This window comes from Microtus pennsylvanicus, chromosome 3 (genome assembly GCF_037038515.1).
Source record: "Microtus pennsylvanicus isolate mMicPen1 chromosome 3, mMicPen1.hap1, whole genome shotgun sequence".
NCBI classification, from domain to species: domain Eukaryota; kingdom Metazoa; phylum Chordata; class Mammalia; order Rodentia; family Cricetidae; genus Microtus; species Microtus pennsylvanicus.
Genome location: NC_134581.1, coordinates 4,781,141 through 4,804,316, shown reverse-complemented (window position 1 = coordinate 4,804,316; position 23,176 = coordinate 4,781,141). Strand labels below are relative to the sequence as shown.

The 23,176-nt window shown below is 53.8% G+C and overlaps 1 protein-coding gene across 3 annotated transcripts in view; it reads right to left on the bottom strand.

Moving 5' to 3' along the window:
• The window catches only part of Scn5a (sodium voltage-gated channel alpha subunit 5), a 96,714-nt gene that overhangs the window by 55,552 nt on the left and 17,986 nt on the right, over positions 1-23,176 (bottom strand). For all 3 annotated transcript variants that reach the window (XM_075964168.1, XM_075964170.1, XM_075964169.1), the window contains exons 3-9: positions 21,969-22,086; positions 14,863-14,953; positions 13,528-13,656; positions 6,789-6,880; positions 3,000-3,230; positions 1,324-1,387; positions 62-203 (exon numbers count right to left, since the gene is read on the bottom strand). In XM_075964168.1, the coding sequence (XP_075820283.1) occupies positions 62-203; positions 1,324-1,387; positions 3,000-3,230; positions 6,789-6,880; positions 13,528-13,656; positions 14,863-14,953; positions 21,969-22,086 (867 nt within the window). The remainder of the gene's footprint in view (positions 1-61; positions 204-1,323; positions 1,388-2,999; positions 3,231-6,788; positions 6,881-13,527; positions 13,657-14,862; positions 14,954-21,968; positions 22,087-23,176) is intronic.

Here is a 23,176-nt window from a genome sequence, read left to right as displayed (position 1 = left end):
TTGTGCAGCCTGACCTGGAGGCCATGCCTAGCTCCCTCCGCCAGCCCAGGCACCCATGCACCTGCTGGTAGAGGCGTTCCCAGCAATCCTGTGTCATCAGGCGGAAGAGAGCCAGGAAAGCCCAGGCGAAGGAGTCGAAGCTGGTGTAGCCGTGGTCTGGGTTCTCGCCTGCCTTCAGGCACCGGTAGCCCTCAGGACATGTCCTGTAACCAGACATACACACTCTGTCCCATGCTGTGAGGGGTCCTGGCTTGTTTCCCTGGGCAGCCCAGCCTTTGACTAACTGCTCCGAGGCTGGGTCACCAACAGTGCCAGGCTTCTGGAGCCTGTCCCCAGGATCTTGCTCTTGCCATGTTCATGGTGGGCCAGGTTGCCATCTTCCTCTCTCCTAGACCCATTGGAAATCTCTAAGACCCACATTCGGCTCCCTTTGCCCCACGGCACATCCTTCCTGGTGGCTGCTGTTGTTTCTGCTGTTGCCTCCTCCCAGGGAGGAAGTGCAAGTTCCTTCCTTGGCCTATCACTCCATGAGGATCTGAACATAGTGGGAGCCCCAGAGGCAGAGGACGACCAACAAGGTTTGGCTAAGTGTAGGCAGAGGTAGGGTCACTGGGTGAAGCGCTGGATGGGGTTACATCTGGGAAAGTGCCTGTTTAACACAACACACACACACACACACGCACGCACGCACGCACGCACGCACGCACACACACACACACACGCGCGTACAGAACTACGGTGGGAGAAATTGGTCAAATGCCAGGATACTCCTAAGGGCACCTGAGCCTCATACCAAAAAATCCCAGATATCTATCCCATGGTGGATGGAGACAGCAAACATGAGCCCAGGGCCTCACACCAGAAGCAATCCCTCCCACGATGAGACTGTGAACCCTCACCCTGTCCCAGACTGCCATGCACACCCTGGGAACTGTACCCAGAGACAGGAAATGTCAAGGCACCATAGTCAGGCTGCAGGCTGGCGTTCTGTTTGGGCTTGAACAAAGTCCAGCCACTAGACTGAGCCCACACTCGCCCCTGAAGGGTGGAACAGCTGAGATGGAGGCCAGGTCTAGTTAGGATACTGCACGGTACCGTGGGTGGCACCTTATCCCAGCCCATCTTTAGGGCTCTTCTGCTCCTCCCTGCAGATCTATCCCTGGTCTTTCTTTACCAGCTATCTCCTGTGGCAGGGGAGGGGTATGGAAGCTTCCAGGGTTCTGGCCAGGAATGAAGACCACGGAAGGTGTGGCTGTCTGGGGCGTCACCAGATGAAGCAGCTGGAAGAGAGCCAAAAGCCGTTCGGGGAGGTGTCCTACCTACCCGGCGTCGGAGCTGTTCCCACACAGTAACACGTCAGAGGTGCCATTCTTGAGCAGGTAATTGTCTGCAAGGAAGAACCTGGATGTGAGCAGCACAGGTAACCCCGCCTACGGGTGCCTGCCTTACCCTGGGTTTTGGGAAAGTCATCGTTGCCGGTCACTTTCCTTCCTTCTCTTGCCACGGACCTAACCCCCGTGCCTGGCCAGGACTCAGTGGCCCTGGCTGCTTCTCTGGACTCATCCTATATTCTTTCTTTGCCACTCCCCTGCCAGGGTCTCACACACCCCTGAAAGCACAGGAAGCCCCGGGCAGAGCTCAGCTGTTTCTATAGGCAGTTTCCGCACCCTGCTGGAAGGGCAGCACTCAGGGGGGTAGCCAGGGCCAAGAGAGGCCCTGAGCCAGGAGGCAAGGGTCTGGGAAGAGCTCCAACTTGGCTGCTGTGTCACTGTGTGGCCCACTGCCACACCACAAACTGGAGGAAGAGATGTCTGCCGATCACCATGGCAACAGATGGGGCTGGGTCCAGAGCAGGTGAGACATAGGACACCTGCCCTGGTCATCTCCCCATCGGTCACCATGAACCACCTCTGTCTTGGGAAGCCTTTATCTAAGTGTGGGCCTGACCAGTAACATTAGAGTCCAGGAATGGGTTGGGCCTTAGCCAGCTACACTTGACTCAGAAGCAGGCTAGTGCCTGTAGTCTGTTTTCTGGAGCCTTCCAGGTGACTCTGGTATAGGTTGAAGTTTGGAACCATTCATTTCTATGAGGCCACACCTGGGCCATACCCACTTCAGTGACTGAGCCTTTGGCGTGCTCGTTTTAGGGGTGCTAGTGTTTGTATGTAAGGAGCCCTCACTTTACAAGAGCCCTCTGCATCCTGCGGCCCGGCATCTACCTTTGATTTAGATGAACGGGGTTTAGGGAAGAAGGTGGCACCCAGGAGCCTGGAGAGGCTAAAAGGGAGGGTGCACACAGCCACACAGGTCAGTTCACAGCCTTCTCGAAGGACCCCAGGGTGTGTGCACACTGGGTTAACAGCCTGGGCACTCGGCAAGGGCACTGAGCCGAAAGAGCTTAACCAAGCATGGTCCACTCAGGCCTCACAGGGAAGCTGGTCTCCTCACCATTGCCAAACCAGGACTCAGCCTGTGCTCAACCATGTTGTGTGTGTGTGTGTGTGTGTGTGTGTGTGTGTGTGTGTGTGTGTGTATGCATGCACGCTCTCGACTGTCAGGTGTCTTCCTTAACTGTTTTCCATTTTTCTAATTTTTTGAGACAGCCTTTTCGTGAACCTGGAGCTCTGGTTTGGAGAGTCTGGCTGGCCAGCGAGTCTCAGGGACTCTCCTGTCCCCACCTCTCCAGTGCTGGGATTACAGGTGCATGTTATCACAGGTGGCTTTTAAAGTCAGTTGTGGGAGTCGAACTTGGGTCTTTGTGCTTGTGGCAAGCACTTCGCTGACCGAACCATCTCCCTACCCCTAACGCCATCTCTCCAGCTGGCCTGAGAGCCTAGGAAGGTAGACCGCTGGCCTACTTCTGACCTCCAGCTGGCTCAAGCCCCAGCAGTGGCCGGGTGGTCCTGGAGGCCAGCCTACCCACTGGTGAAGCCTGGAGGGAAGATGCCCAGTTTTGATGGCCTCCCAGCACCCTCTCCGAAGGCACAGCGAATCCATACCTGGGTCGTTGAGGTAGAGGTCCAGAGAGTCCCAGACCTGGTCATTGGACACCACAGAGCCATTGGTGCCATTGAGCTCAGTGAAATTACGCACACACTTGTGCCTCAGGTTGCCCATGAAAAGCTGCAGGCCAATGAGGGCGAAGACACTGAGGCAGAAGACAGTGAGGACCATCACGTCAGCCAGCTTCTTCACAGACTGGATCAGGGCTCCCACGATTGTCTTCAGGCCTGGGAAAGTGAGGCAGGGTCACCCACAGACACTCTGCTTTATGGTCCCCTGGGTAGAGGCTGGGCCCGTAGAAGAGCACTGAGACTCCTGAGTCCTGCACTGAACAGGGCTGGGGACAGGGAGGGCGACCACAGTCAGGGACATAGTGAAGGTGGCTTTCTGGGCCTTGAAGACCAGTGATCACCTTTTACAGCTGAGTCCCTTCCTGGCTGCCCAGGGCAAGGCAAAGCCCAGCTTTGTATTTCTGGAGGGGCTTGAAACTCTTTATTCTTTACAAGACCAGTATAGGAAATGGTGTGCCCAAAGGACCCCACTATGGCTGGCCCCAAAGTGTACCAGGTCTGGCTCTTTTAACATAGCCCACAGAAAAGGAGGCCGAGGCCCAGACCCATTTTGAGGGTATGCAGGGGCCTCAGTCTGACTTGGAAATGGTAGACACAGCTGCTCCTGGCAGGGGGTCTTCCTGCTCTACTGCTGGGGCCAGCTGTCTTGGAGGATTTCACACAGGGAATTGCCATGATTCGAAGGAAACTAGGGAAGCCAGGGTCTGGCTTTGGCTGGGGCTGATTGGTGGATCGGGTGGATACAGGGCTCTGGGGGAAGGCAGGGTGGAGTCGTGGGGTGATGCTGTGGGTTTGGAACCGTCTTTGGGGAAGGTTGCAGGCAGGGGCTTGGTTGAGCTATACCCCTCTTCTTCATTTGCCCTGACCCCTGGGGTCCTCCCTATCACTCCCACTTCCCCAAAGCAGAGTGATTGTGATCTGTTAGTCGCACGATCCAGCTCCCTGCAGAAGCCAGTGCCATACAGTGGAGTGATAAAAAAAGCAGTGTGTACACACCCCTCTGACCCTCGGCTACTGTCCTAGGGCAAGTGCGCAGAGTGTCAGGAGCAAGGGGCTCCCCTGCCAACGGCAGGGCCCCGCCCTCATCCCCACCCCCCAAAGCAGCCAGATCTCAGGTTAAGCTCCATCCATCCATCGTCCAGCCTGTTACAATGTTAGGAGCACCTGTGACTACTGCGTCCATGGCCCAGAGATGGAGAAGCAGCGATGGGCAGACAAGAGAGGGAAGGGGGCGGCTTCCCCACAACAACGCCATCACTTCTGCCTGCCCAGGGCTCTGGCACTTGGCACTCTATGGAAATCATCCTGGCACATGTTGGCAACTGCCCAGTGGGTGGGAGAGGGGGAAGGAGTCACGGGTCCTCCTACTGGGAGACACATGGGGGTCTGGTCCTCTAGCTTGGAGACTGCTTCATTCCAGGGATACATGCCAAGGACGGTGGTTGTAGCTTGGATGCCCACCTTGGACTGTACCTCAACAGTCAGGCTAAAGGATCTTGGGGCCAAAATAATCTATGCAAGGCCAGGAAAGCAATCCTGCTCTGGTCTGCGGAGACAGCAGCAAAGGTCCCCCACTCTTTAAAGCCTTCCCTCATAGTAAAGACAAAGTTCACTTAAGTCAAGAACGGATTCAAGCACATTGCAGGAGTTTGGGGTCTGCCCACTCTGACTCCACTCCTGTGTTATGAGAGGAGACAGAGGCCCAGATAACTCGAGATTCTTAGGAGGCAGCCCCCGGGACTCCTGTAGGCAGCATTCCAACAGGCTATGAACGGACACCACTTTCCCGAGACCCTTTGGGGCTGCTTTATTCAGCCTTGCCTAGGGACTGGCAGCTTCAAACGGCTTGTTAATATATTTCTGCACCTTGTGCCTTTCTATAGTACTAGGGAATCAACTCCGGGGTCTTTTGATATGCTAAGCAAGCCTTCTGCACATATCTGTACCCCAGTTCTTTTACCTAATTTAAATTTGATTCAAGGTCCTGGTCTGGCTTTGACCTCATTCTGTAGCTAAGGAAGGCCTTGTCTTCCATCTCAGTCTCCCAGGAGGCGGAAACTGCAGACCTCGACCCAGCTGGTGACACTTACTTTCATGGGAGCTCCTGAGGGACTTCCCAGTCACAACAGGGATCTGGGACACTCGTGCAGACACTGGGAAGGTATGGTTCTCCTTCTGCACACACTAAGTGGGTTCAGAGGCCAGGAGAGACATTCGAAGACTTAGTCTAAACACAAGAGGATCAGGAGCTATGCTTATAAGATTACTAACCCATGACTCTGGTTTTCTGAGTTCAGAACTGGGCTCCTGAGGCCTTGAGGGTAGCAACAGGCCTGGGAGTCACCAGCATTGTTCTCTAGGAGTAGAGACAATCATTGGTCCAGAGAGTTCTTCAACTCTGCACACCTACGGACGCAGAGGCAGTCCGACGTCCTCCTCTACTGCTCCACACCTTATTTTTTCAGGGTCTGAACCTGAAGTTCGCCATTTCTGTTAGACTGGCTGACTAGTGACTCCCCAAGATCCAGCCACCTCGCCTCTCCAGACTGAGATGGCAGGCACATGCCATCATGACCAGGTCTTCAAGGTTGTGCAATAAGCACTTTGCCCACTGAACCATCTCTACAGCTACCTTCTGAAAAAGTCCTTGCCCAGTCCTGAGGACAGTGAGTGTATTCACAGGGGTTCCGAGGTTCTGGTCACTGTTCCTCCAGAACAAGCCCATAAAAACTGCTTGAGCTTGCTGGGAAGTGGTGGCACACACCTTTAATCCCAGCACTTGGGGGGCAAAGAAAGGAGGATCTCTGTGAGTTCGAGGCCAGCCTGGTCTACAGAGTGAGTTTCAGAACAGGCTCCAAAGCTACAGAGAAAAACTCTGTCTAGAAAAAAAAAAAGCAAAACAACCCCCCCCCTCCAACAATCAAAGAACCAAAAACCTCAACAAAACCAAAAGCTGCTTGAACTCATGCTAACCTGGGAAGAGTGAAGTAAAAGGAGGAGGTAAGAGGCTCCAGGGGTCAGGGTGTGCAGGGTGTCCCCTTTTTAGCACCAGCCTTGCACACAAATGGGCTTCCGGGTACTTTCCTGCATAGGTAAGTGGAATGGGCTTAGATATCCTGGGGAGAGTTGCCAACATCTGTCAAGGAGGATTTCTTGCCGAGGCTACCATGCACGGTTCGCTACACCTCTACTGCGCCATGCAGCGAGGGCTGGTAGACGCCAAGGCCCGATGATGCCTGTCTACAGAGTACACTTGGTGTCAAGATAAGGGCCGAGGCTTCCATGTGTCACCGCAGGGGACACGATGCTGGGATCTGGCACTCAGTCACAAAAGACCACTAGGGGTCTGCCGAGTTCCCTCCAAAACGATCCTTTTTAGCTTCCCACAATGCACATCCCAGCTTTCCAGGAGGAAAGCAGCTGGGCTCAGTTTGGAGAAACAATTGAATATTTTGAGAAGAACAGGGGATCAGTCCCATCTTGTCCTAGGTTGTTCTGCGCTCCTGGTGTCTGAGAGTGGGCTTAGCTGGGATGGACAGCCCAGAGCCCATTCTGAGGTTCCAGGGCAATTCTTCTACCACCCTGACCTCTGGGAAAGGTATTCTGGTGACAGGCACATCTGAAGGGCCTTCCTGGGGGCAGCCATGGCTCCCAGGTTCCTGGAAAGGCCCAGGCATGTCCCTCCAGCCTTGGCGTTTAACCTGTTGTTTTCACCTGAAATGACTGATATAGTTTTCAGGGCCCGGAGGACTCGGAAGGTGCGTAAGGCAGAGACATTGCCCAGGTCCACAAATTCAGTTGTGTATCTGTAACAAGGGAGATTCACACACGACACAGTGACAGCAACACCAACAGGAGACAAGGTCAGAGGAGGAGGGGGTGGGAAACAAAGAGAGAGTCACTTGTGGCTGAGGTTGGTAGGCAGCCCTGCTCTTACCTGGAATGACCGAAATAGTTTTCAGAGCTCTCAGGACTCTGAAAGTTCGCAGAGCCGACAAATTGCCTAGCTTTATATTTTCTGATACATACCTGTGGGACCAAACCAGTTATCGCAAGTTACAAAGCGGAGAGCAGTGTGCCCACCCTCCCCTCCCCCTTCTCCTGCAGTGTGCCCACCCCTCTCCCTCTTCTGGTCCCACTGTGTGGGGGGGTGTGAGGTGGCAGGCTTGGGTCCTCCCCTGGCTTTTCCTCTGGTCACGTGATCTCAGCCCGGACGTCTGAAGGATGCTCACAGCAAGCTCCCAGATGGCTTTCTCCATGATGGTGCTAGTAGGCAGCTACTCTGGGGACTGAACATGAAATTCCATGGCCAGGTCTGAGGCTGGGGATGCACGGGTGTGCACAGGGCAACGCTCCAGGAGGCGATGCTGGAAGTTCGTGGGCTCGCTAGGGTCACCAGTGTTTCTCTGCCTTTCAACCTCTGCCCTGTGCTTAACCGACTCTGACGCCCCCAGTAAGGCTAGTTCCTTTTCCTAACCACAGACCTCTCTATGTAGGGAATAAGTAGAAACTGTGGAAACCATTCCTGAGATGGAGTTGTTAGAAGAGGGAAGGGAGGCTGTCTCCATAGGCTCTGACCTGAATGGGTCTGAAGGATGCATGGCAGAGCTGAGAGGCTCTGAGACTCCCATCCTGAACCCGGACAGTGGTTCATCTCTGATCTCTAGAGGCATAGGAGGCACCTGTCTGCATAAGGCAGGGATCTGCCCAAGCAGGACATGAGGCCATGCATGCACTGGGCAGGTCACATGACCACAAAGAGATTGGAGAGGTGAATGCACGGTACGTGACCAAGGCCATAGGGACGGTGGCAAATGATCTTTGATATTTAACCAGAGGCCTCGCATCCAGGGCATCTGACATTTAACTGAAGGTGTCTGGTGTTTAACAAAGGATGTCAAACTCGGGGTGTCTGATGTTTAACCAAGTATGTCTAGCCCAGGTGTCTGGGTGGTGTCGGGCCAGGTCGCCATCCCTGCAGGCCTTGGTGAGTGTCTAGTCTATTCACCCCACCCAACAGTCCAGACCTGCAGAAGTCACACTTCTGAGCTCCTCCCGGGCTGTTGGTGTCTACAGGTAAGGCTGTGAAGAGACTGCAGCTTGGTCCAGCTCTGTCCATTCTTGGGATCCACCATGCGGACGTGCCTGCTTCCTTTCCTGGGGCATGGCTGCCATTCCACTATCCAGTCTGGTTTCAGTTTACAAAATTCCAACGATCCCATCATCCACGGGGGAGCGGAGGTCACCTCCCTCGTTCTGGTCCACATACACAGCGGTTAATTTGATACAGACTCTTCCTCTTGTAGCTTCAGAATTCCTCCCTTCTCCTGCATAGTTCAGATTCCCCAGACCTCTGTCCCCATTTTGCCACAGGGCTTTGACATTGAGCCTGAAATGCTGCTGACGTCGTCCTTCCATAGAAGATGTGGCTCAGATGATCAAGAAACCGGTCCCCATCGCTGGTGTCCTGTCACGCCAGCTCCTCTCCCTCCCCTCGGTGCCTTTGAGGCTATATCTCCTGGTTACAGGGAGTAAGCAGAGCAAGTACGAGGCAGAGAGGGCCAACCACTTTGCTTTCATCCTCCTACCTCTGAAAAGGCCTGGTTTGTCTGCCGATGTCTCAAGGAAGGCCCTGCCTACCCTGCCTTCAAGGATCCAAGAAGACAGTGAGTGTTGAGTACGAATGAGCCAGGACCCCCGTGTGATAAAGACAGGCTGGCGACCGCATAGGGGCGCACAGCTGTGCCCCTGGTAGGCTTGCCACCACAATATGGCTGGAAATGAAGCTGCTGGTGCTGGGGTCAGAGGAAGTCTGGAAGGAGGAAACAGAGCTGAGTGAGGGGCAGGTGTGTCTGGGACAACGGTGGCTCACGGTGGCTACTGGCTGATTTCACTCTACCTACATAGAATTTGGCTACCTCCCACCAAAGACCAGCTTTCCACTAAGGCTTCTCCTGGAGCTCCCAAATGTGGCAGAACAAGGGAGACCCTTTCATAGCAGACAGCCGGCTTCATAAGTGATGTGGATAGAATGGGTAAGGGGTGGGCAGAACTCTCCCCCAGCCAATCGACCTCTTGGCTAGCTAAGTGGCTGGCCAGTGGCAGGCAGCTGGGTAAGAGATGGGCCTGACACAGAAAGAGCAGAGGGTGGCGGGTGAGAATTCTGCACTGTCACATAGGAGGCTTTCTGGGGGCCGAGAACCTCCGAGGAACGGCACATGCTGGCCTTCCTCCTGCCCCACCCTTATCCTGAGACAGTGGAGCCCACGCTGTGAGCTCCTGTGGCGACTGGCCCCCTCCTCTGTGCCCTCCCTCCTTTCCCTCCAGGTTTGGTTTCCATAACAACCCCAGAAGGTGGGAGGCTGTTAACTGGCAGGTAATGCCCAGCTTGGGAGGGGGCAGAAAAATCTCTGGATGTTGGGCTGTGATCTGAGTTTGGCAAGGTTCCCAGCACCCCCTGCACCAGCTTCTAAACTGGATGGGGTGTCAGAGGGAAACCTGGTAAGGAGAGTTAGTGGGGGAGGGGGTCTCCCATCCATCCTTGGCAAGGAGCTGGGACACCAACCTTCAGTCCCAGAATAGCTGTTGACTGTATCATTATGAGCAGGTGGGTTCTCTCTGAGTCTCAGTTTCCCTGAAGGAAAGGGGAAGTTTGGATTTTGTTTCACGTCATTCAACTTCCGCACCACCTAGGACTCCTTTGATGGTCCCGAGGGCTCGTTTTGTAACAGCGGTATATATCTCGGAGGTGGGAACTCGTTGGTTTTCATGAGGCAGAGTGGACATCAATTGAAGCTGTGAGGCAGGTTTGGCTAGTGACAGGAAGCTGGCATTCCAGCAGTCTGTGCAGTCCTGGCAGAAGTGGATAGGCTATTTCTCAAGATGCTCAGGAATGTGCCTATACAAAAATCGAGTCTGGTTCCTCTGTCATGACTGTTCTTGGCACAGGTGCTGCTCTGGCAAGGGTCCCCTGCTAGAAAGGATGGCTGTGGTGAAGGTTTGGCTCTCATCCGCTCTTGGCACAGGTGTGGCTGCTAGAAAGGATGGCTGTGGTGAAGGTTTGGCTCTCATCTGCTCTTGGCACAGGTGTGGCTGGGTTCATTGGGACGCACAGCATATTTTCTTCATGGCTCTGAGAAGAAGGAGTGCTTGGCAATGGAATCCATGGGGGAGACAAGAACATGCCAGGGACAGGAAAGCACACAGAGAATCCTCTAGACACCAAGGCTGAGCTTGGGGCAAGCTGGTCCTGGGTGCTGGCTTTCCCTTGACCGCAGCATCTTGGTGGTGATTCTGCAGGCTCCAGGATGGGGAAGAAGGAGGGGCCCAGGCCAACGCTGACCACTTCCCTGCCTGACGTTCTTTATGCCCTGTAGATTGCTGCTCACCCCACATCCTACAGAGACCCCCAGGCCCAGCCTGCCACCACACTCCGAACACCAGGACAGTGAAACCTCTGGTCTGACAAGTGCTCCCTCTCAAACCCCAGCCTCCCCACTCATTCTCACTGATGATCCGGCTTCTTATTTCAGAGAAGAGGCAATCAGATGAGAAATTCTTTCCTCTCTCTTCATCAGCTCTACCAATCTACCTCCAGCCAGAGCTCTGCCTTCCTGAGCTGAAGGTCAATGCTCCACCTCAGCACCTGGATTCCCGCTTGCTCAGGAAGCTGAGATCCTCAGAGCCACCCCTCCCGCCTTCATCAGAGGCCCCTCTCTTTAGGATCATTTCCATTAGTCTCTCTTCTTTGGAAGGCCTTCCTTGGCCCTCGTGCCCCTGTGGCCACCATGTCATTTTCTGTCTTGTTTCACCAACACTCCATGAATTAGACACCTGGATTTCACACGTCCTTACCCACCCCAGACGCTCTCTCCCCAGATGCATAGCCTCCCACCTCACTCCTTGTCAGGGGCACCAATGGCCATTCACAGCCAACAGCCCATCTGCTGTTCGGTCTGGCCATCGGTTGTAACCATCACCAGCCTCCTCCTGGTATGTTCTACGTGGAACTTTCTTCCTTGCTGGCCTTTGGGTACCACTCGCCTAGGTGTCCTCCCTACAGCTAGCCAGTTCCCTCCAGTTTTTGTGCAACATTCCTACTTTCATGCATGTGTGTGTTTTGCTCATATGTATGTCTGTGTACCATGTGTGTGTCTGAGGCGTCCACACAGACCAGAAAAGGACATCAAATCCCCTGGAACTGGAGTTACGGACAACTGTGAGTCTCTGTGAGTGCTAGAAATTGAACTTAGGTCTTCTGAAAGAACAGTCAGTGTTCTTAATCACTAAGCCATCTCACCAATTCCTCCGTTCCCCCCTGCTTTTTTAAAAAAATATTTACTTATTTTATGTACGTGCGTGTGCCTGGCTATGCGAATGTGCACCAAGTGTGTGCAGCGTCTGTGGACACCAGGAGAAGGCATCGGGTCCCCTGGAACTGGTGGTTGTGAGCCACTCAGAATGGGTGACCTGAACCCCATCCCTCCTTCTGAAGAGCATAAATCTTCTAACACTCCCCATCCCCATTTCTTGACTTCCAGATGCTGGCGTGTTCCACAGAACAATCTACAGACGTGTTCGGACCTAGGTTATCTTGTCTGGCTTTCAATGTCTTCAGCTCCCTAGCCGCTTCTAATCGATTCCTCCACCTCGATTACTTTCCCAAACTCCAGACTGGAAGATCCTGCCACCCTTCCACACTTAGGACACCCCCAACTGTGTGTCTGACGCCCTCCCTCCTTCAGCTGGCTCCTCCCTCTGAGTCTCTATTTCCACCCATATGTTAGAAGCAAAACCCCTCAGTCATGCCTTCAAAACACCCACCACCAACCAGGGCTCCTCTACCCTGCTCAGACACCATCTTAGCCACCCCTCTCTATGAAAGCAGAGTGTCTGTCTCTGCCTATTCCATCTCCAGTCTGTGGTCCACGCAGGAACCAATCATCTCAGCTCTGCCAGCTCTTTTCCCCTAGCGGGTCTCACCTTCCTCGGATCACACGTGACCTTTGAGGTCCCAAGCCACCACTCATCACCTTCATCCACTATTCTATCCTTTGCTCATTCAGCTCCACCTGGGTGTGAATCTACACTTCAGGCAGGTCTGTTTTCCTGTCTATAAAGCGGGAGGCCTGCAGTCAGTTTACAAACAACTAGAAAGAGTCTCAGATAAATTTCCTACCCACCCAGCTCCCCATCTGGCCTGGAAGTGTCCCGGAGCAGCCTAAGAGCCCAGCTCCTCTTTCAGCTCTCTCTCCACTACAGCATAGCTCAGGCACATTCAAGAATTCAAGACAGCGAAAACTGAACGGAGCTCTGGTCCCACCACGCTCTTCTGCACCACAGAAGCCAGGATGTGCAAGGGCATGGAGTACCAACTCCCAGTGCACGCTCTCTGTTGAGGGCAGAGCCCAGTTCAGCACACACCAGGACTGTAGCTCACATAAAGTTCTGCCAGCTCAGTTCCGGACCAGGGCTTCCATACAGCAGCCCTGTCCTGATCAGTTGTCCACTAGAGACGGGCACCTGGTCTATGACATCCTGTGTGGGGAGCGCCTCAACTCTGAGAGCTCTGCAAGTATCCCCTGGGAAAGGAAATGAGGCCGTATGTGGACTACAGTAGGCCTGAGAACACGACCACCTGTGGTGGGCTCCCTGTGTGCCCTGTTCCAGACACTAGTCTTCTTGCTGGTGAAATGGGACTAAGAGAGACATCTAAACCTGCAGGTCATGAGGCTGCATGCTGCTGCATCTGACCCAGGATAATAATGAATGGGGCTCAACAGAAAACTGTAGACTTTCTTAAACTATCAAGACAGCATGGTTTGGAGCATGTGCTTTATAGATGACTATGTCATCTTGCAAAGTCGAAAGACTGCACACGGCTGGCTGTCTCTAGTGTAATCCCTAGCTGCTGGGAGCCTCTGAGATGGGTCAGTGGCTTTAAGAAATGCCAAACATGAGTTCTCCTGGCACAAGTTCTAGCATAGAGGATGTTGAAGCAGAATCAACACTCCCCCTGCCCCGTCTTCTGAGGTACAATCTTGTTAAGACAGGCTCCCCTCAGATTCACTATGTAGCGTATGTTGATCTTAAACTCATGACAATCTTTCATCCTTAGCCTTCCCAATGCCCAGAGAAGATCCTTCACTTGATCGTGCCAAAACACCAAGATGTAGAATATTAATAGTAATGTTGTCCCTTTAACGCGGGGCTGTCACGGTCCCCATGTGAGCCAGGGTGCTCAAGCACTTTCACTCCCTTGCTAGAACAAGCTGTAAGTTTCTATCCTGACTTCAACTTGCCATAGAGCAAGGCAGGGACCCCTCTGTGGCACGTGTAGCTCACATGGACCACAGCAGAGATGCCCAGAAAGACTGGAACATGGGGCACCAAAACCCTACTCCCACCCACACAGCTGGTGTGAGGCGCCCCGTGTGATACGCTGGATACTTACGCCATGACTATCACGCTGAAGTCTAGCCAGTTCCACGGGTCCCGGAGGAAGGTGAATGCGTGCAGGCAGAAGCCCCGAGCTAGAATCTTCACCAGAGACTCAAAGGTGTAGATGGCAGTAAAGGTGTACCTGGGGAGGAGAGGTCAGCGGGGGCTCTTAGGGGGCTGGAGCTCACGGACTGGGTTCATAAGCCTCCCCACACCACATGCTGTAAGCCCTGGGGAGACCTCACACCACAGCCATCACAATAGGCTGCACCCCATGATTAAGCTTTAGGAAGGGCTGCAGGTCTGTGGCAAACATCTAGCTAACAAGTCCACCAGGCCATTTGCTTTACAAGAGACTATCACGTGTCTAAGGAACTCTTCCCTTTCCCCTTTGCTGGAAGACCCTGACAGACTCCTCACTCCACCTTGGGGTGGAGTGTTCACAGGCATATGGTGACTACCAGGTCTGCATCATGGGACATCAAGGATAGGGGGAGCCACTGACCCTTACCCATGTTTGTGGGCTCTCCATGGGGACCAGTGACACCCTCAAGTACCTGCAGGGCCAGGGTTCTAGCTGCCTACCCTGAGCCGAAGGGAATTCAGACCTTTTAGTATATAGTCCTGGTGGGTGCTTTCAGCCTTCGGCCGGCTGAGGCATCCAAAATGCCTGTGTGCTGGGGCTGGCCCATGGGCTGGGAGAGGGTGGTATCTTAGGCTTCAGAGCATCTAGACATAGCCATGGCAACACCAGCCCTGAGTGGTCCTCTGTGCAGGCCACTCTTGTAAGAGAGGCTGTTGCACCTTCTAGTTCTGTAAACCAGGAGCTGAGTGTGGTACGGGTGTGCAAGTCTGTTGAGACCTGAAGGAGTCGGACACTTCTTCAGGAAGGGAAGACCCTAAAGAGTCTTCTAAAGCTGCAAAGGGTTATGGGAGGCAGGACTCAGGTGGGCGCCATGGCATAGCAGGGACTGCATGTCAGGTCAGCCAGACTCCAATTCTCAGTGTGTCCATCTTCCAGATGGGGCAGGAGCTGTGCTGACCCGTCAGGGGGGTTAACGGAGAGGCTGCTTACTGATCTCGTGTCAATGCCTGGCATATCGCTCTTGAGGGGGTGACAAAAATTTCCCAAATCGCCAATCTGCAGTTTCCACCTCTGAGGCTACAAACTGAGAACAAGCAGGTGGCGGGGATGAGAACACAAGAGGGCAGAGGCTAGGCAAAGGCCACCCTCCACAGGGTGGGACTACAGGCATGGCACAGTCTCTGTCTCAGACAACTCCAGGATCGTGGCATAGGACAGAAGAGGGAGGAGTGGGACACAAGGAGGGCCCTCGAAGATACTCACTCGACATATTTGGTCCAAGGTGGAGGGTCGTGCTGGGCCATGAAGACACAGTTGGTCAGGATGGTACACATGATGAGCATGCTGAAGAGCGTGGCACCAGCGTTAAGGAAGCCACGGGAGGGCTACTGACAAATCCACACGGGGGACCCACAGAGAAAGCCGTGGGAGGGTTTCACCCACAACCATGGAAAAGAACACAAGAAACCATGGGAGAACTCTACCCAGAAAGCCACAGAAGGGGCTCCCACAGAAAGTCATAGGAGGGGCTGCAGGAAGCCATAGCGGTCCCATCCAAAAATCCACAGAGGGGGCCCAAAGAAAGCTGCGGCAGGGGCCTCACAGAAAGCCACGAGGGAGCCAAGCCGCCACAGGAGCGCGCGGGGGGGGGGGGCTACCCACTGATGGGCTGGCTGGTGTTGTCACTGCCAGGCAGGCTCTGTGACTCTTCTATGCTCTGCCCTCTGTACAGAGCCGTTTGGGTCCCCTCCAGGCTCTTGCACAGCCCACGCTTTTCCATAGCTCTTAGCAAGCACCAGATAAGCTGGAGACCACGTCTTCCACAGGGCTCTCTGTGAGACCTAGGATGGAGTGGAGACACTCTAGACTTAGGGTTGACTCCAGCCCCAGGTCATACGGGAGGGACACAGATTTTACCAATGGCTCTGCAGTTTGGGGCAGGCCAGGAGGATAGGCAGGGTCCCAAGTTTTCTCTCCTCAGGCTTGAGCTTCAAAGTACACACCTGGAGGTAACCTGCTAGGTGTCTGTGGGGGAGCATTTCCTGGGTGCTTCTGGCCATTGTACCTGCATCTCAATCTGGTTCTATGCCCTGAACTTCTTGCTCTTCAAATGTTCCCTCAGCAGGAGCTCCCAGCCCTCACAGACCACCCCACCTCTTGGCTGTTGCTGCTTTTCACCCCCAGCGGCCAGGCAATACCCCTTTTAGCCTGTGGCTCCTCACTGAATGACAACCATCTGACTTTTGCCAGCAAGGGGGCACTGCAAACACTAGCACTGAGACCTGGTTATCTTTGTGGGACCCTACGTGTTATCTACCCTGCCCCAACTCTGGCTGTGTGTCCTTGCTACTGCTTCAGGCTGCACAAAGCTCTGTCTGATCTCCTCCATTCTTTCTCTTGCCTCTACAAGACGGAGGAGCAAGGATCACACCCTGGGCCTCGGAGGGGCGGGTATCCCAGGGGCCTGGCTGCACCGACCACTCCCTATGGCTGCCTCCAGGCTTGGGACACCACGGCCCAGCCACAGCCCTGAGCACACAGCTGCCAAACAGAGATTCCCAAGAGCAGCCCCAGCCTGACCGCAGGCTGGCGCTTAGTGATGCCTGCTCCGACTGCAGAGAATATGCATGGGGATCCAGCCAGGTGGACACCCCTGCTGCCTCCAGGCTTCCGGAAAACCCAGTTAATTAGAAAAGCAGCCTCCTGTCTATAATTAATTCTCTAGCCTCTCATAAAAAAATGAGAAGTGATTGGGCCCCTTTATCAACTCAGAGCTGTCTTCAGGAGTGCTCAATCCAGGGAGGGCAACTCTCCAGGCCTGGGGTTCCCACCTCAGGGTGACATACAGCTGCTGCAAGGCCTTCGTGATGGTCAGCTTTAACTGCCAACTTGACACAGCCAAGCCATGAGAGGAAAGCCTCAACTGAGGAACCAAGATCAGACTGCCCTATGGGCATGTCTGTGGAGGGCTGTCTTGATGGACCCGTGGTGTAGGAGGGCCCAATTCACTGTGGACAACACCATCCCATGGGTAGATGGAGGTCTTGGGTTATATAAGGAAGCTAGCTAAGCAAAATCTGTCTGCAAGCCAGCAGGCAGCCTCCTCCGTGGTTTCTGCCTTTAACTTCCGGCCCTGACCTCCCTCAGTCGTGGACCATAATGCAGAAACTAAAACGAACCTGTCCTCCCCTAGAGGAGGTCAGTGTTTTATAACAGCAACCGATCAACTAAAGCAGTTGCCATAGCCAAGCCCATCTTCCTGTCCTTCAGACACTCATCTCGACGTCCCATCCCTGTCTCTGACACATCTCCACGTCAGGCTCTGTGAGGAAACTCGCTCACTGGGAGAACCATTTACAAGCTCCTCAGCCAGCTTCCTCCATCTCCAAGGGGTCACTGCTGAACCACAGAAAATCACAGAATGTTTCTGAAGTCCACACGGGATGGTGCCCAGAGCAGATATCCATTGGGCCCCTCCTAGGGACCGGGCTCTGTCCATGAACCAGTCTGACCCCTAAGAGCCCCAAGAGGTGGGACCTTTGCCTCTATCGGGAGAGATAAGAAAACTGATGCCTGAATCTCTGGCCACTGTCCCTCTGTTTATTTACATGGGATAAGGCATTGCAGATGTGATTCAGTTAAGTGGAAAGCACAGTTTTCCAGAATTACCTAGTTAGGTTCAATGTCATCACAGGGTCTTTATGGCAGAGAGGGGCAGAAGAATCTGAGGCCCCTGACTGGCTAGTGCTTGCTTACAGACAGAGAAGAGCTCAGGAATGTGAAACAGCTCTGTAAGAAGAAAAACCTCGCAAACCACCTTACCCCGAGAGCCTCCACAAAGGAACAAAGCCCCGCTGATCCTTGATTTCCACCCAGCGAGAGCCTCCAGAGCTGTAAGATGATAGATGCATGCAGTGCGAAGGTAGCGTGTCTGTGCCCACGGATCTCAGCGGCACCAGGAGCCACCGACCACAGAGACACGGAGGGAGGATGGCGTTGGCCCCGTTTGCACCGCATCCCGTGTTCAGGGGCCACCCCTGACAGACTTTCTGCAGGAGGAACTCAGCTCTGGTCGGCTCTCTGCCTCTAGAATGGAGGCCTTCGCGTCAGTTTGGGCACCTCGACCCTCGCCGGACGACAAATATGTTAGTCCTGACCTGCCACCCACGGTGCTGTCAATCAAACCAGGTGGCAGGTGGGAGAGTGTCACATGGGAGGGGCAGGGGAATGATGCCAGTCTGTGTATGGCATGCACATGTGTGTGATGGTATACGTGGGCACGTGCAAATGATCATAGGATGCATGTGAACTAGGGGACTGTCTTGGGGGACACTGCTAGGTTTTCCAGATCCAGTGATGAGCTGGGGTGGGGTGAACCAGGCTCCTGCCCTTCCCTTCGACACAGGAAGAGTGTCACCTGGCTTTCTTGTCTTTGGAGATGGCTCTGACGCTACTCTGAGTCAGCTCTCTGTGTGCAGCGAGAGCCATCGCTCCCTAACTAGACCAGGATCCTAGTTTTCAGGCCTCCTCCCTAAGCACCCAGGACCCCAAGGAGCCCAGCATGGCCAATGCCAGACTTATAAGTTAACCAAATCCCTGGACAGGACACACCCATTTATACCACTTGCTAGTTTCAGGCCAGTATCAAGCTGGTCTTCTGTGTGGGCAGCAGCAAAGGCCAGCTCTACAGGCCTGTGTACCGTGGAACATCTTCAGTCCTGTTGTGTCATTATCCCAAACACCCACTCCCAGCCTCACAATTAACACGCCAGCAAAGGCTGCCTGTTACCAGCAGAGAATGCCTGACACTTGGGCCACTTAAGTCTCCAGCTCTAGGACTCCAACCTCCCAAAGAGGAGGGAATTAACCCTGGGCTGATATTGTCTTGGGTTTGTGCTATTCATTGAACACGCACACATGTACGCACGCACACACACATACACACACGCTCACACTCACTCACTCCTAATTTGATTGCCCATTTGAATCTGGTAGAGAAACGTGGGAGGTTTTGAGAGCAGATCCTGGGCACCGCGAAGACAAAATGCTTCTTGGCATGGGCATGAGGTCTCTCTGAATGGGGCTGTGGTGGAATCCACAGTCCCATTAGTTTCTTTTATTTAATCACGACAGGGACACATTCTGCAGGGCTATAACAAAAACACATAGGAACAAACCAATTCTAGATGTCCATATTCACTCTGCCAGCCTTTTGCCAGGGATACACCACAAGCTCGTAACAAAGACCAGAGCCAAACAGAACGATGGCACCAGCCGGTCACACCACAAGCCTCAACTGTCACAGGAGACCAGGCTGCATTCTTGCCTCTCTATGTTCGTTCGTCTGTGCCCAGCCCGTCCACAGACCGTTCTGTACAAGCACAGACGGAGTGGGTATTCGAATCGATGTGAAAACTGGAGCATGGTGCACGTTCCCCATTGAAAGTGTGAGCTAAGACTGCTCACCGCGAGCCAGGCACAGTGGCCCATGACCTCCTGGCACTCCAGATATGAAAGTCAGGTCAACTCTGAGCTCTAGGTCAACCTGAGATAGATAGTGAAACTCTCTGCAAGAAGCTAAAACCCTAACAGAACTGCTTTGTGTTTCAGGGAATGGTGGATCACATCTTTAATCCCAGCATTCGGGAGACAGAGGCGAGTGGATCTCTATGAGTTCGAGGCCAGTCTGATCTACACAGTAAGTCTCCGTCTCAGAAAGAACTGCACTATGGTTGCTAATGGACACAGGCTCGGTCCCCTTTGGGGAGGGGGGTTGATGGAATCTTCTTGACGTAGGTATTGGTGATGATTGTGCAGCCTTACAGATACATTAAGAACAATCACTGAATCACACACTTTAAAACACGTTTTATGGGCTGGAGCCATGGTTCTTGCAAAGGACCCAAGTTCAGTTCTCAGCACTTACACTGGGCAGCTCACAACCACCTGTAACTCCAGTTCCTGGGGGATCTAAGCAGCTCACAACCATCTGTAACTCCAGTTCCTGGGGGATCTGATGTCCATAAACACACACACATACACACGAGAGGGGCAGCAAAGAGAATTAAAAATAAATCTAAAAAGTTTTACGATATGTGAAGTAGATCTCAACTTTTCAGGAGTCAGGGGAGAGCTTTTGAACTCCTGGGTGTCTAGCTGGTGGCCCTGGTCTAAAAAGGCCTAAGAATCTGCCTTCTAAACAAACTTCCTGGGTGACACGGAGTGGAACAATGGAATGCAGGTTCTGAGGTGGGTCCTGGGGTTCTTCGGTTTCTACAAAATCCTACTCCTGATGCTGGAAGGCCTGTGGGTACATCACTCTGAGGAGACTGAGGCCTGGGGGGCGGGGGAGAGGTGGGCTTCCAATTACCACAGATCTCAGCCCCTTCTTCCACTAGGTGGCGCTGTCAGGGATTATCATGGCCACTCCAGGTGGTGGAGTACTACAACAGCTCCAGGGCCTAGGGTAGGGCCTCTCTCACACAGATGCTCCCCTGGGGTGGCAGCGGGGGTGGGGGGGGTAACGGGGGGAGCAGGCAGGCAGGCATCAATGGCTCTCAATGCTGGTCTTGCCAGATTAACAATTCACAGCTGCAGAAACACCCCTCAAGGCACCCTCTAGGAAAGGACCCTGGTTGAGGATCCCAGCGTCCCTACTGTCTTCCTCATCCACCTGCTATCTAGCCTCTCATCGGCCCTAGTGAGTCCCAGCCCAGCGCCTGGAGAGAGCCATGGGACCCAGGCTGCATCCCGGGAGATTTTCTTGGCTGCCAAACACTGTTGGGTTGGTAAACTACTTGGAGAAGCAGCCCCGAGTGAGCCTGGAGGATGCTTCGGGTGGCCACACCCCTAAGGCAGGTTAGAGACCAGCTCCGAGCACTAAGGAAACCGTTTTTTTCCCCTCCTCCTTCAGCTCTGCTCTTCCTACAAAGCTGTGACCATACTCTGGAGGGAACGGCAATTTGCTGGCTGTTCTACCATTCTTAGGGAGCTCTCTGAAGGAGGTATGCCCATTCAGAGTGGAGGGAGAGGTGGCTGAGGGGGCTCGGGGGAGCTCTGCCCAGCTAGTTCAATATACCCACAACTGGTCCCAAGCATCGTCTGGAGCTCAGCAATGTAAATGAGATTCACAATCTCTGGGCCTTGGAGTTGGCTCAGTGGGCAAGGGTGCCATGTCTGACCACCTGAGTTTGATCTCCGCATCCACCTCGTGAGAAGACTGGCTTCTGCCCCCTGACCTCCACATACACACCATGGAGTACACATGCTTCCGCCAACATCACATGTAAATAAATAAATGTAATAATAATAATAATAATCTAACAATGACAACTGCAGAAAGCTAAAACTGACCAACCAAACAATGGCACCACCTACAGCCATGCCCTCATCCAGGTCACCAGTGGCCACAGATAGGGCTTCACAGGTCCTCGTCGTAAAATGTGGATGCCTCTGGCTTGTGGGCAGTGCCATCCCTCTCTGTGATTCCATAAGTCCCTTCTCCAGAGACGACTGGGCCGGTGAGCTGGCCCAGTGGCAAAGGCACTCGCTGTCAATCCTGACCACCATGTTTGATCCCTGGAGCGCACACAGGGAAAGGAGACAGGTGACAGTCTGCAGTTTGTCCTCTGACCTCCACACTCCCTACACACATAAAAACACAGTATGTCTCACTGAATGAAATGCAGAGACGGGCTGACACCCCCAATTCGGGCGCTGCCTGAACTAGGACCCCGAAGCTGGTTTGGCGCTCTTGGTCCCACCGCTCCATTCCAACAGCTCTGTCAGCAGGCAGGAAGCATTTTTAGGCTGCGGTTTATGTAATTGGACGCTAACCAGAGTTCTCTGAGAAGCTCTCAAACTGCAAACATTTTGTCAACACCTAGTTCAGAAGCGAGCGCTGCTTCCTTCGAAAGATGCCCACGTGAGAAAGAAAAAAAAAACGAGAGGCCTTTTAACCAAGGAACGGCTTTTCCTTGGTTGAACCTCTGCAAGGGGCAGCAGGAGGTGTGTGTGGGGGGGGCAGGGGCTGTGGTGGGTGGGGACATTTGGAGCCATCAGAGAGGGGAAGGTGAGGATATCATTTCTTCTCAACAGACTATCTTTCCTCTTGAAGAAGCAGAGGGGATGGAAGGGCTTCTCAAACATCCTATACCCCAAGAACCCCCCAGGGATCTTGTTAAAAAGCAGGTACTAACTCAGCACATCTCGGGTGGAGGTCGGGCTTCTACTTTTCTAATCTGCTGCTGGCGGTGACCATGCCACTTGTCCCAGGGGCAGGGAGGGGGCTCAGCACCCTCCCCTGAGCTCAGCACCTGTGTATGAGCCCAGGACAGATGCAGACGACACGATTACCAGCAAAGGATATGAATGTACTAGAATCTTCACAGCCGCTCTGCGCACGGGGTGGAAGGGGCTGAGGATGTACAAGGCCTTGGTGGCGCTGAACCGGAAGATGGTTTTTCCCTTGTTCAGCACGATGAAGGTCTGTGGACAGAGGGAGACAGCTGTCATCTTACAGCTCTTAGGTCATGGCTAAGGGGTGGGGAAGGAATAAAGAAAGTGGGTCCTCCCTTTCCTGTGGACCCCTGTGCCTGGGCCACAAGTGGTGAGGGGCCAGGTGGAGTCGGGGGAACATCAGGCTGGCTGAGATTTACTTCTGTTTCAGAATTACCTTCTCAACAAGGGGCTTCCAGCCGGGTGTGGCAGCACGCGGCTATAACGGCAGCCCCTGGGAGGCCTGGGCAAGATGATTCTTCTGTTCCATGCTAGCTGCTTCTGGAGCAGAAGCCTGTAAGACCCAGGGAGGCTTCCTCCCTTTCCTTCTCCCACACTGCACGGAACTTTAGCAGAGAAGGCCCGCTTAAAGCCGGGCCAGCGCCGACATACAGGTGGGGAGGGAAAAGAAAGTTAGAGTCATCCAGGCTTTCCCTGGGACCCAGTCTGCCTGAGGTCAGCCAAAGGTCAATCTCCTTCTGGCACACAACCTAGTGTCTCCCTCTTGGAAGGTTGTGAGCAGCCTAGGGTGCCCTGGGCTTGGAGGTCTCTATAAGGTATGTGCCTATCTATCTGGCATAACAGGGCGGGGCGGCCGTGAGAGCCTGCAGAGTGGAAGCCAAAGGCAGCCAGCATGTCAGAAACGATCCGAGATCGCTCACCTTCGTGGGCTGAGTGGATGGGACGAAGCTCTATAAACATTAAAATTTGGGCTAGTGGGACAAAGTAAGCAGACAGATTAGAGCCAGAAGTTCCATTGGGGTGCCTCCCTCAGCCAGGGTCAGCAAGGGGCACAGGATGGAGTCTGGGGCACTAGGCAATCTCTGATCAAACATTCCTTGGCTCCGCCCACATGGGGGCTGCTGGAGGGGCGGGGCTTAGAGACTCGAAGCCCACCCAGCCTGGAACTCCATCCTTAGGCTCATCTGACTCCAACCTGCTTTCTGCTCCTCTCATAGAGACCTAGACTCTCTCCCGGCCATGTCCCTGAGCCCAATCCCACTTCTCTCCATCAGCTCTGACCGACTGTGACCAAAGCCTACCCACTCGCTCACCTAGATTCCACCTTCTTGCCTAATAA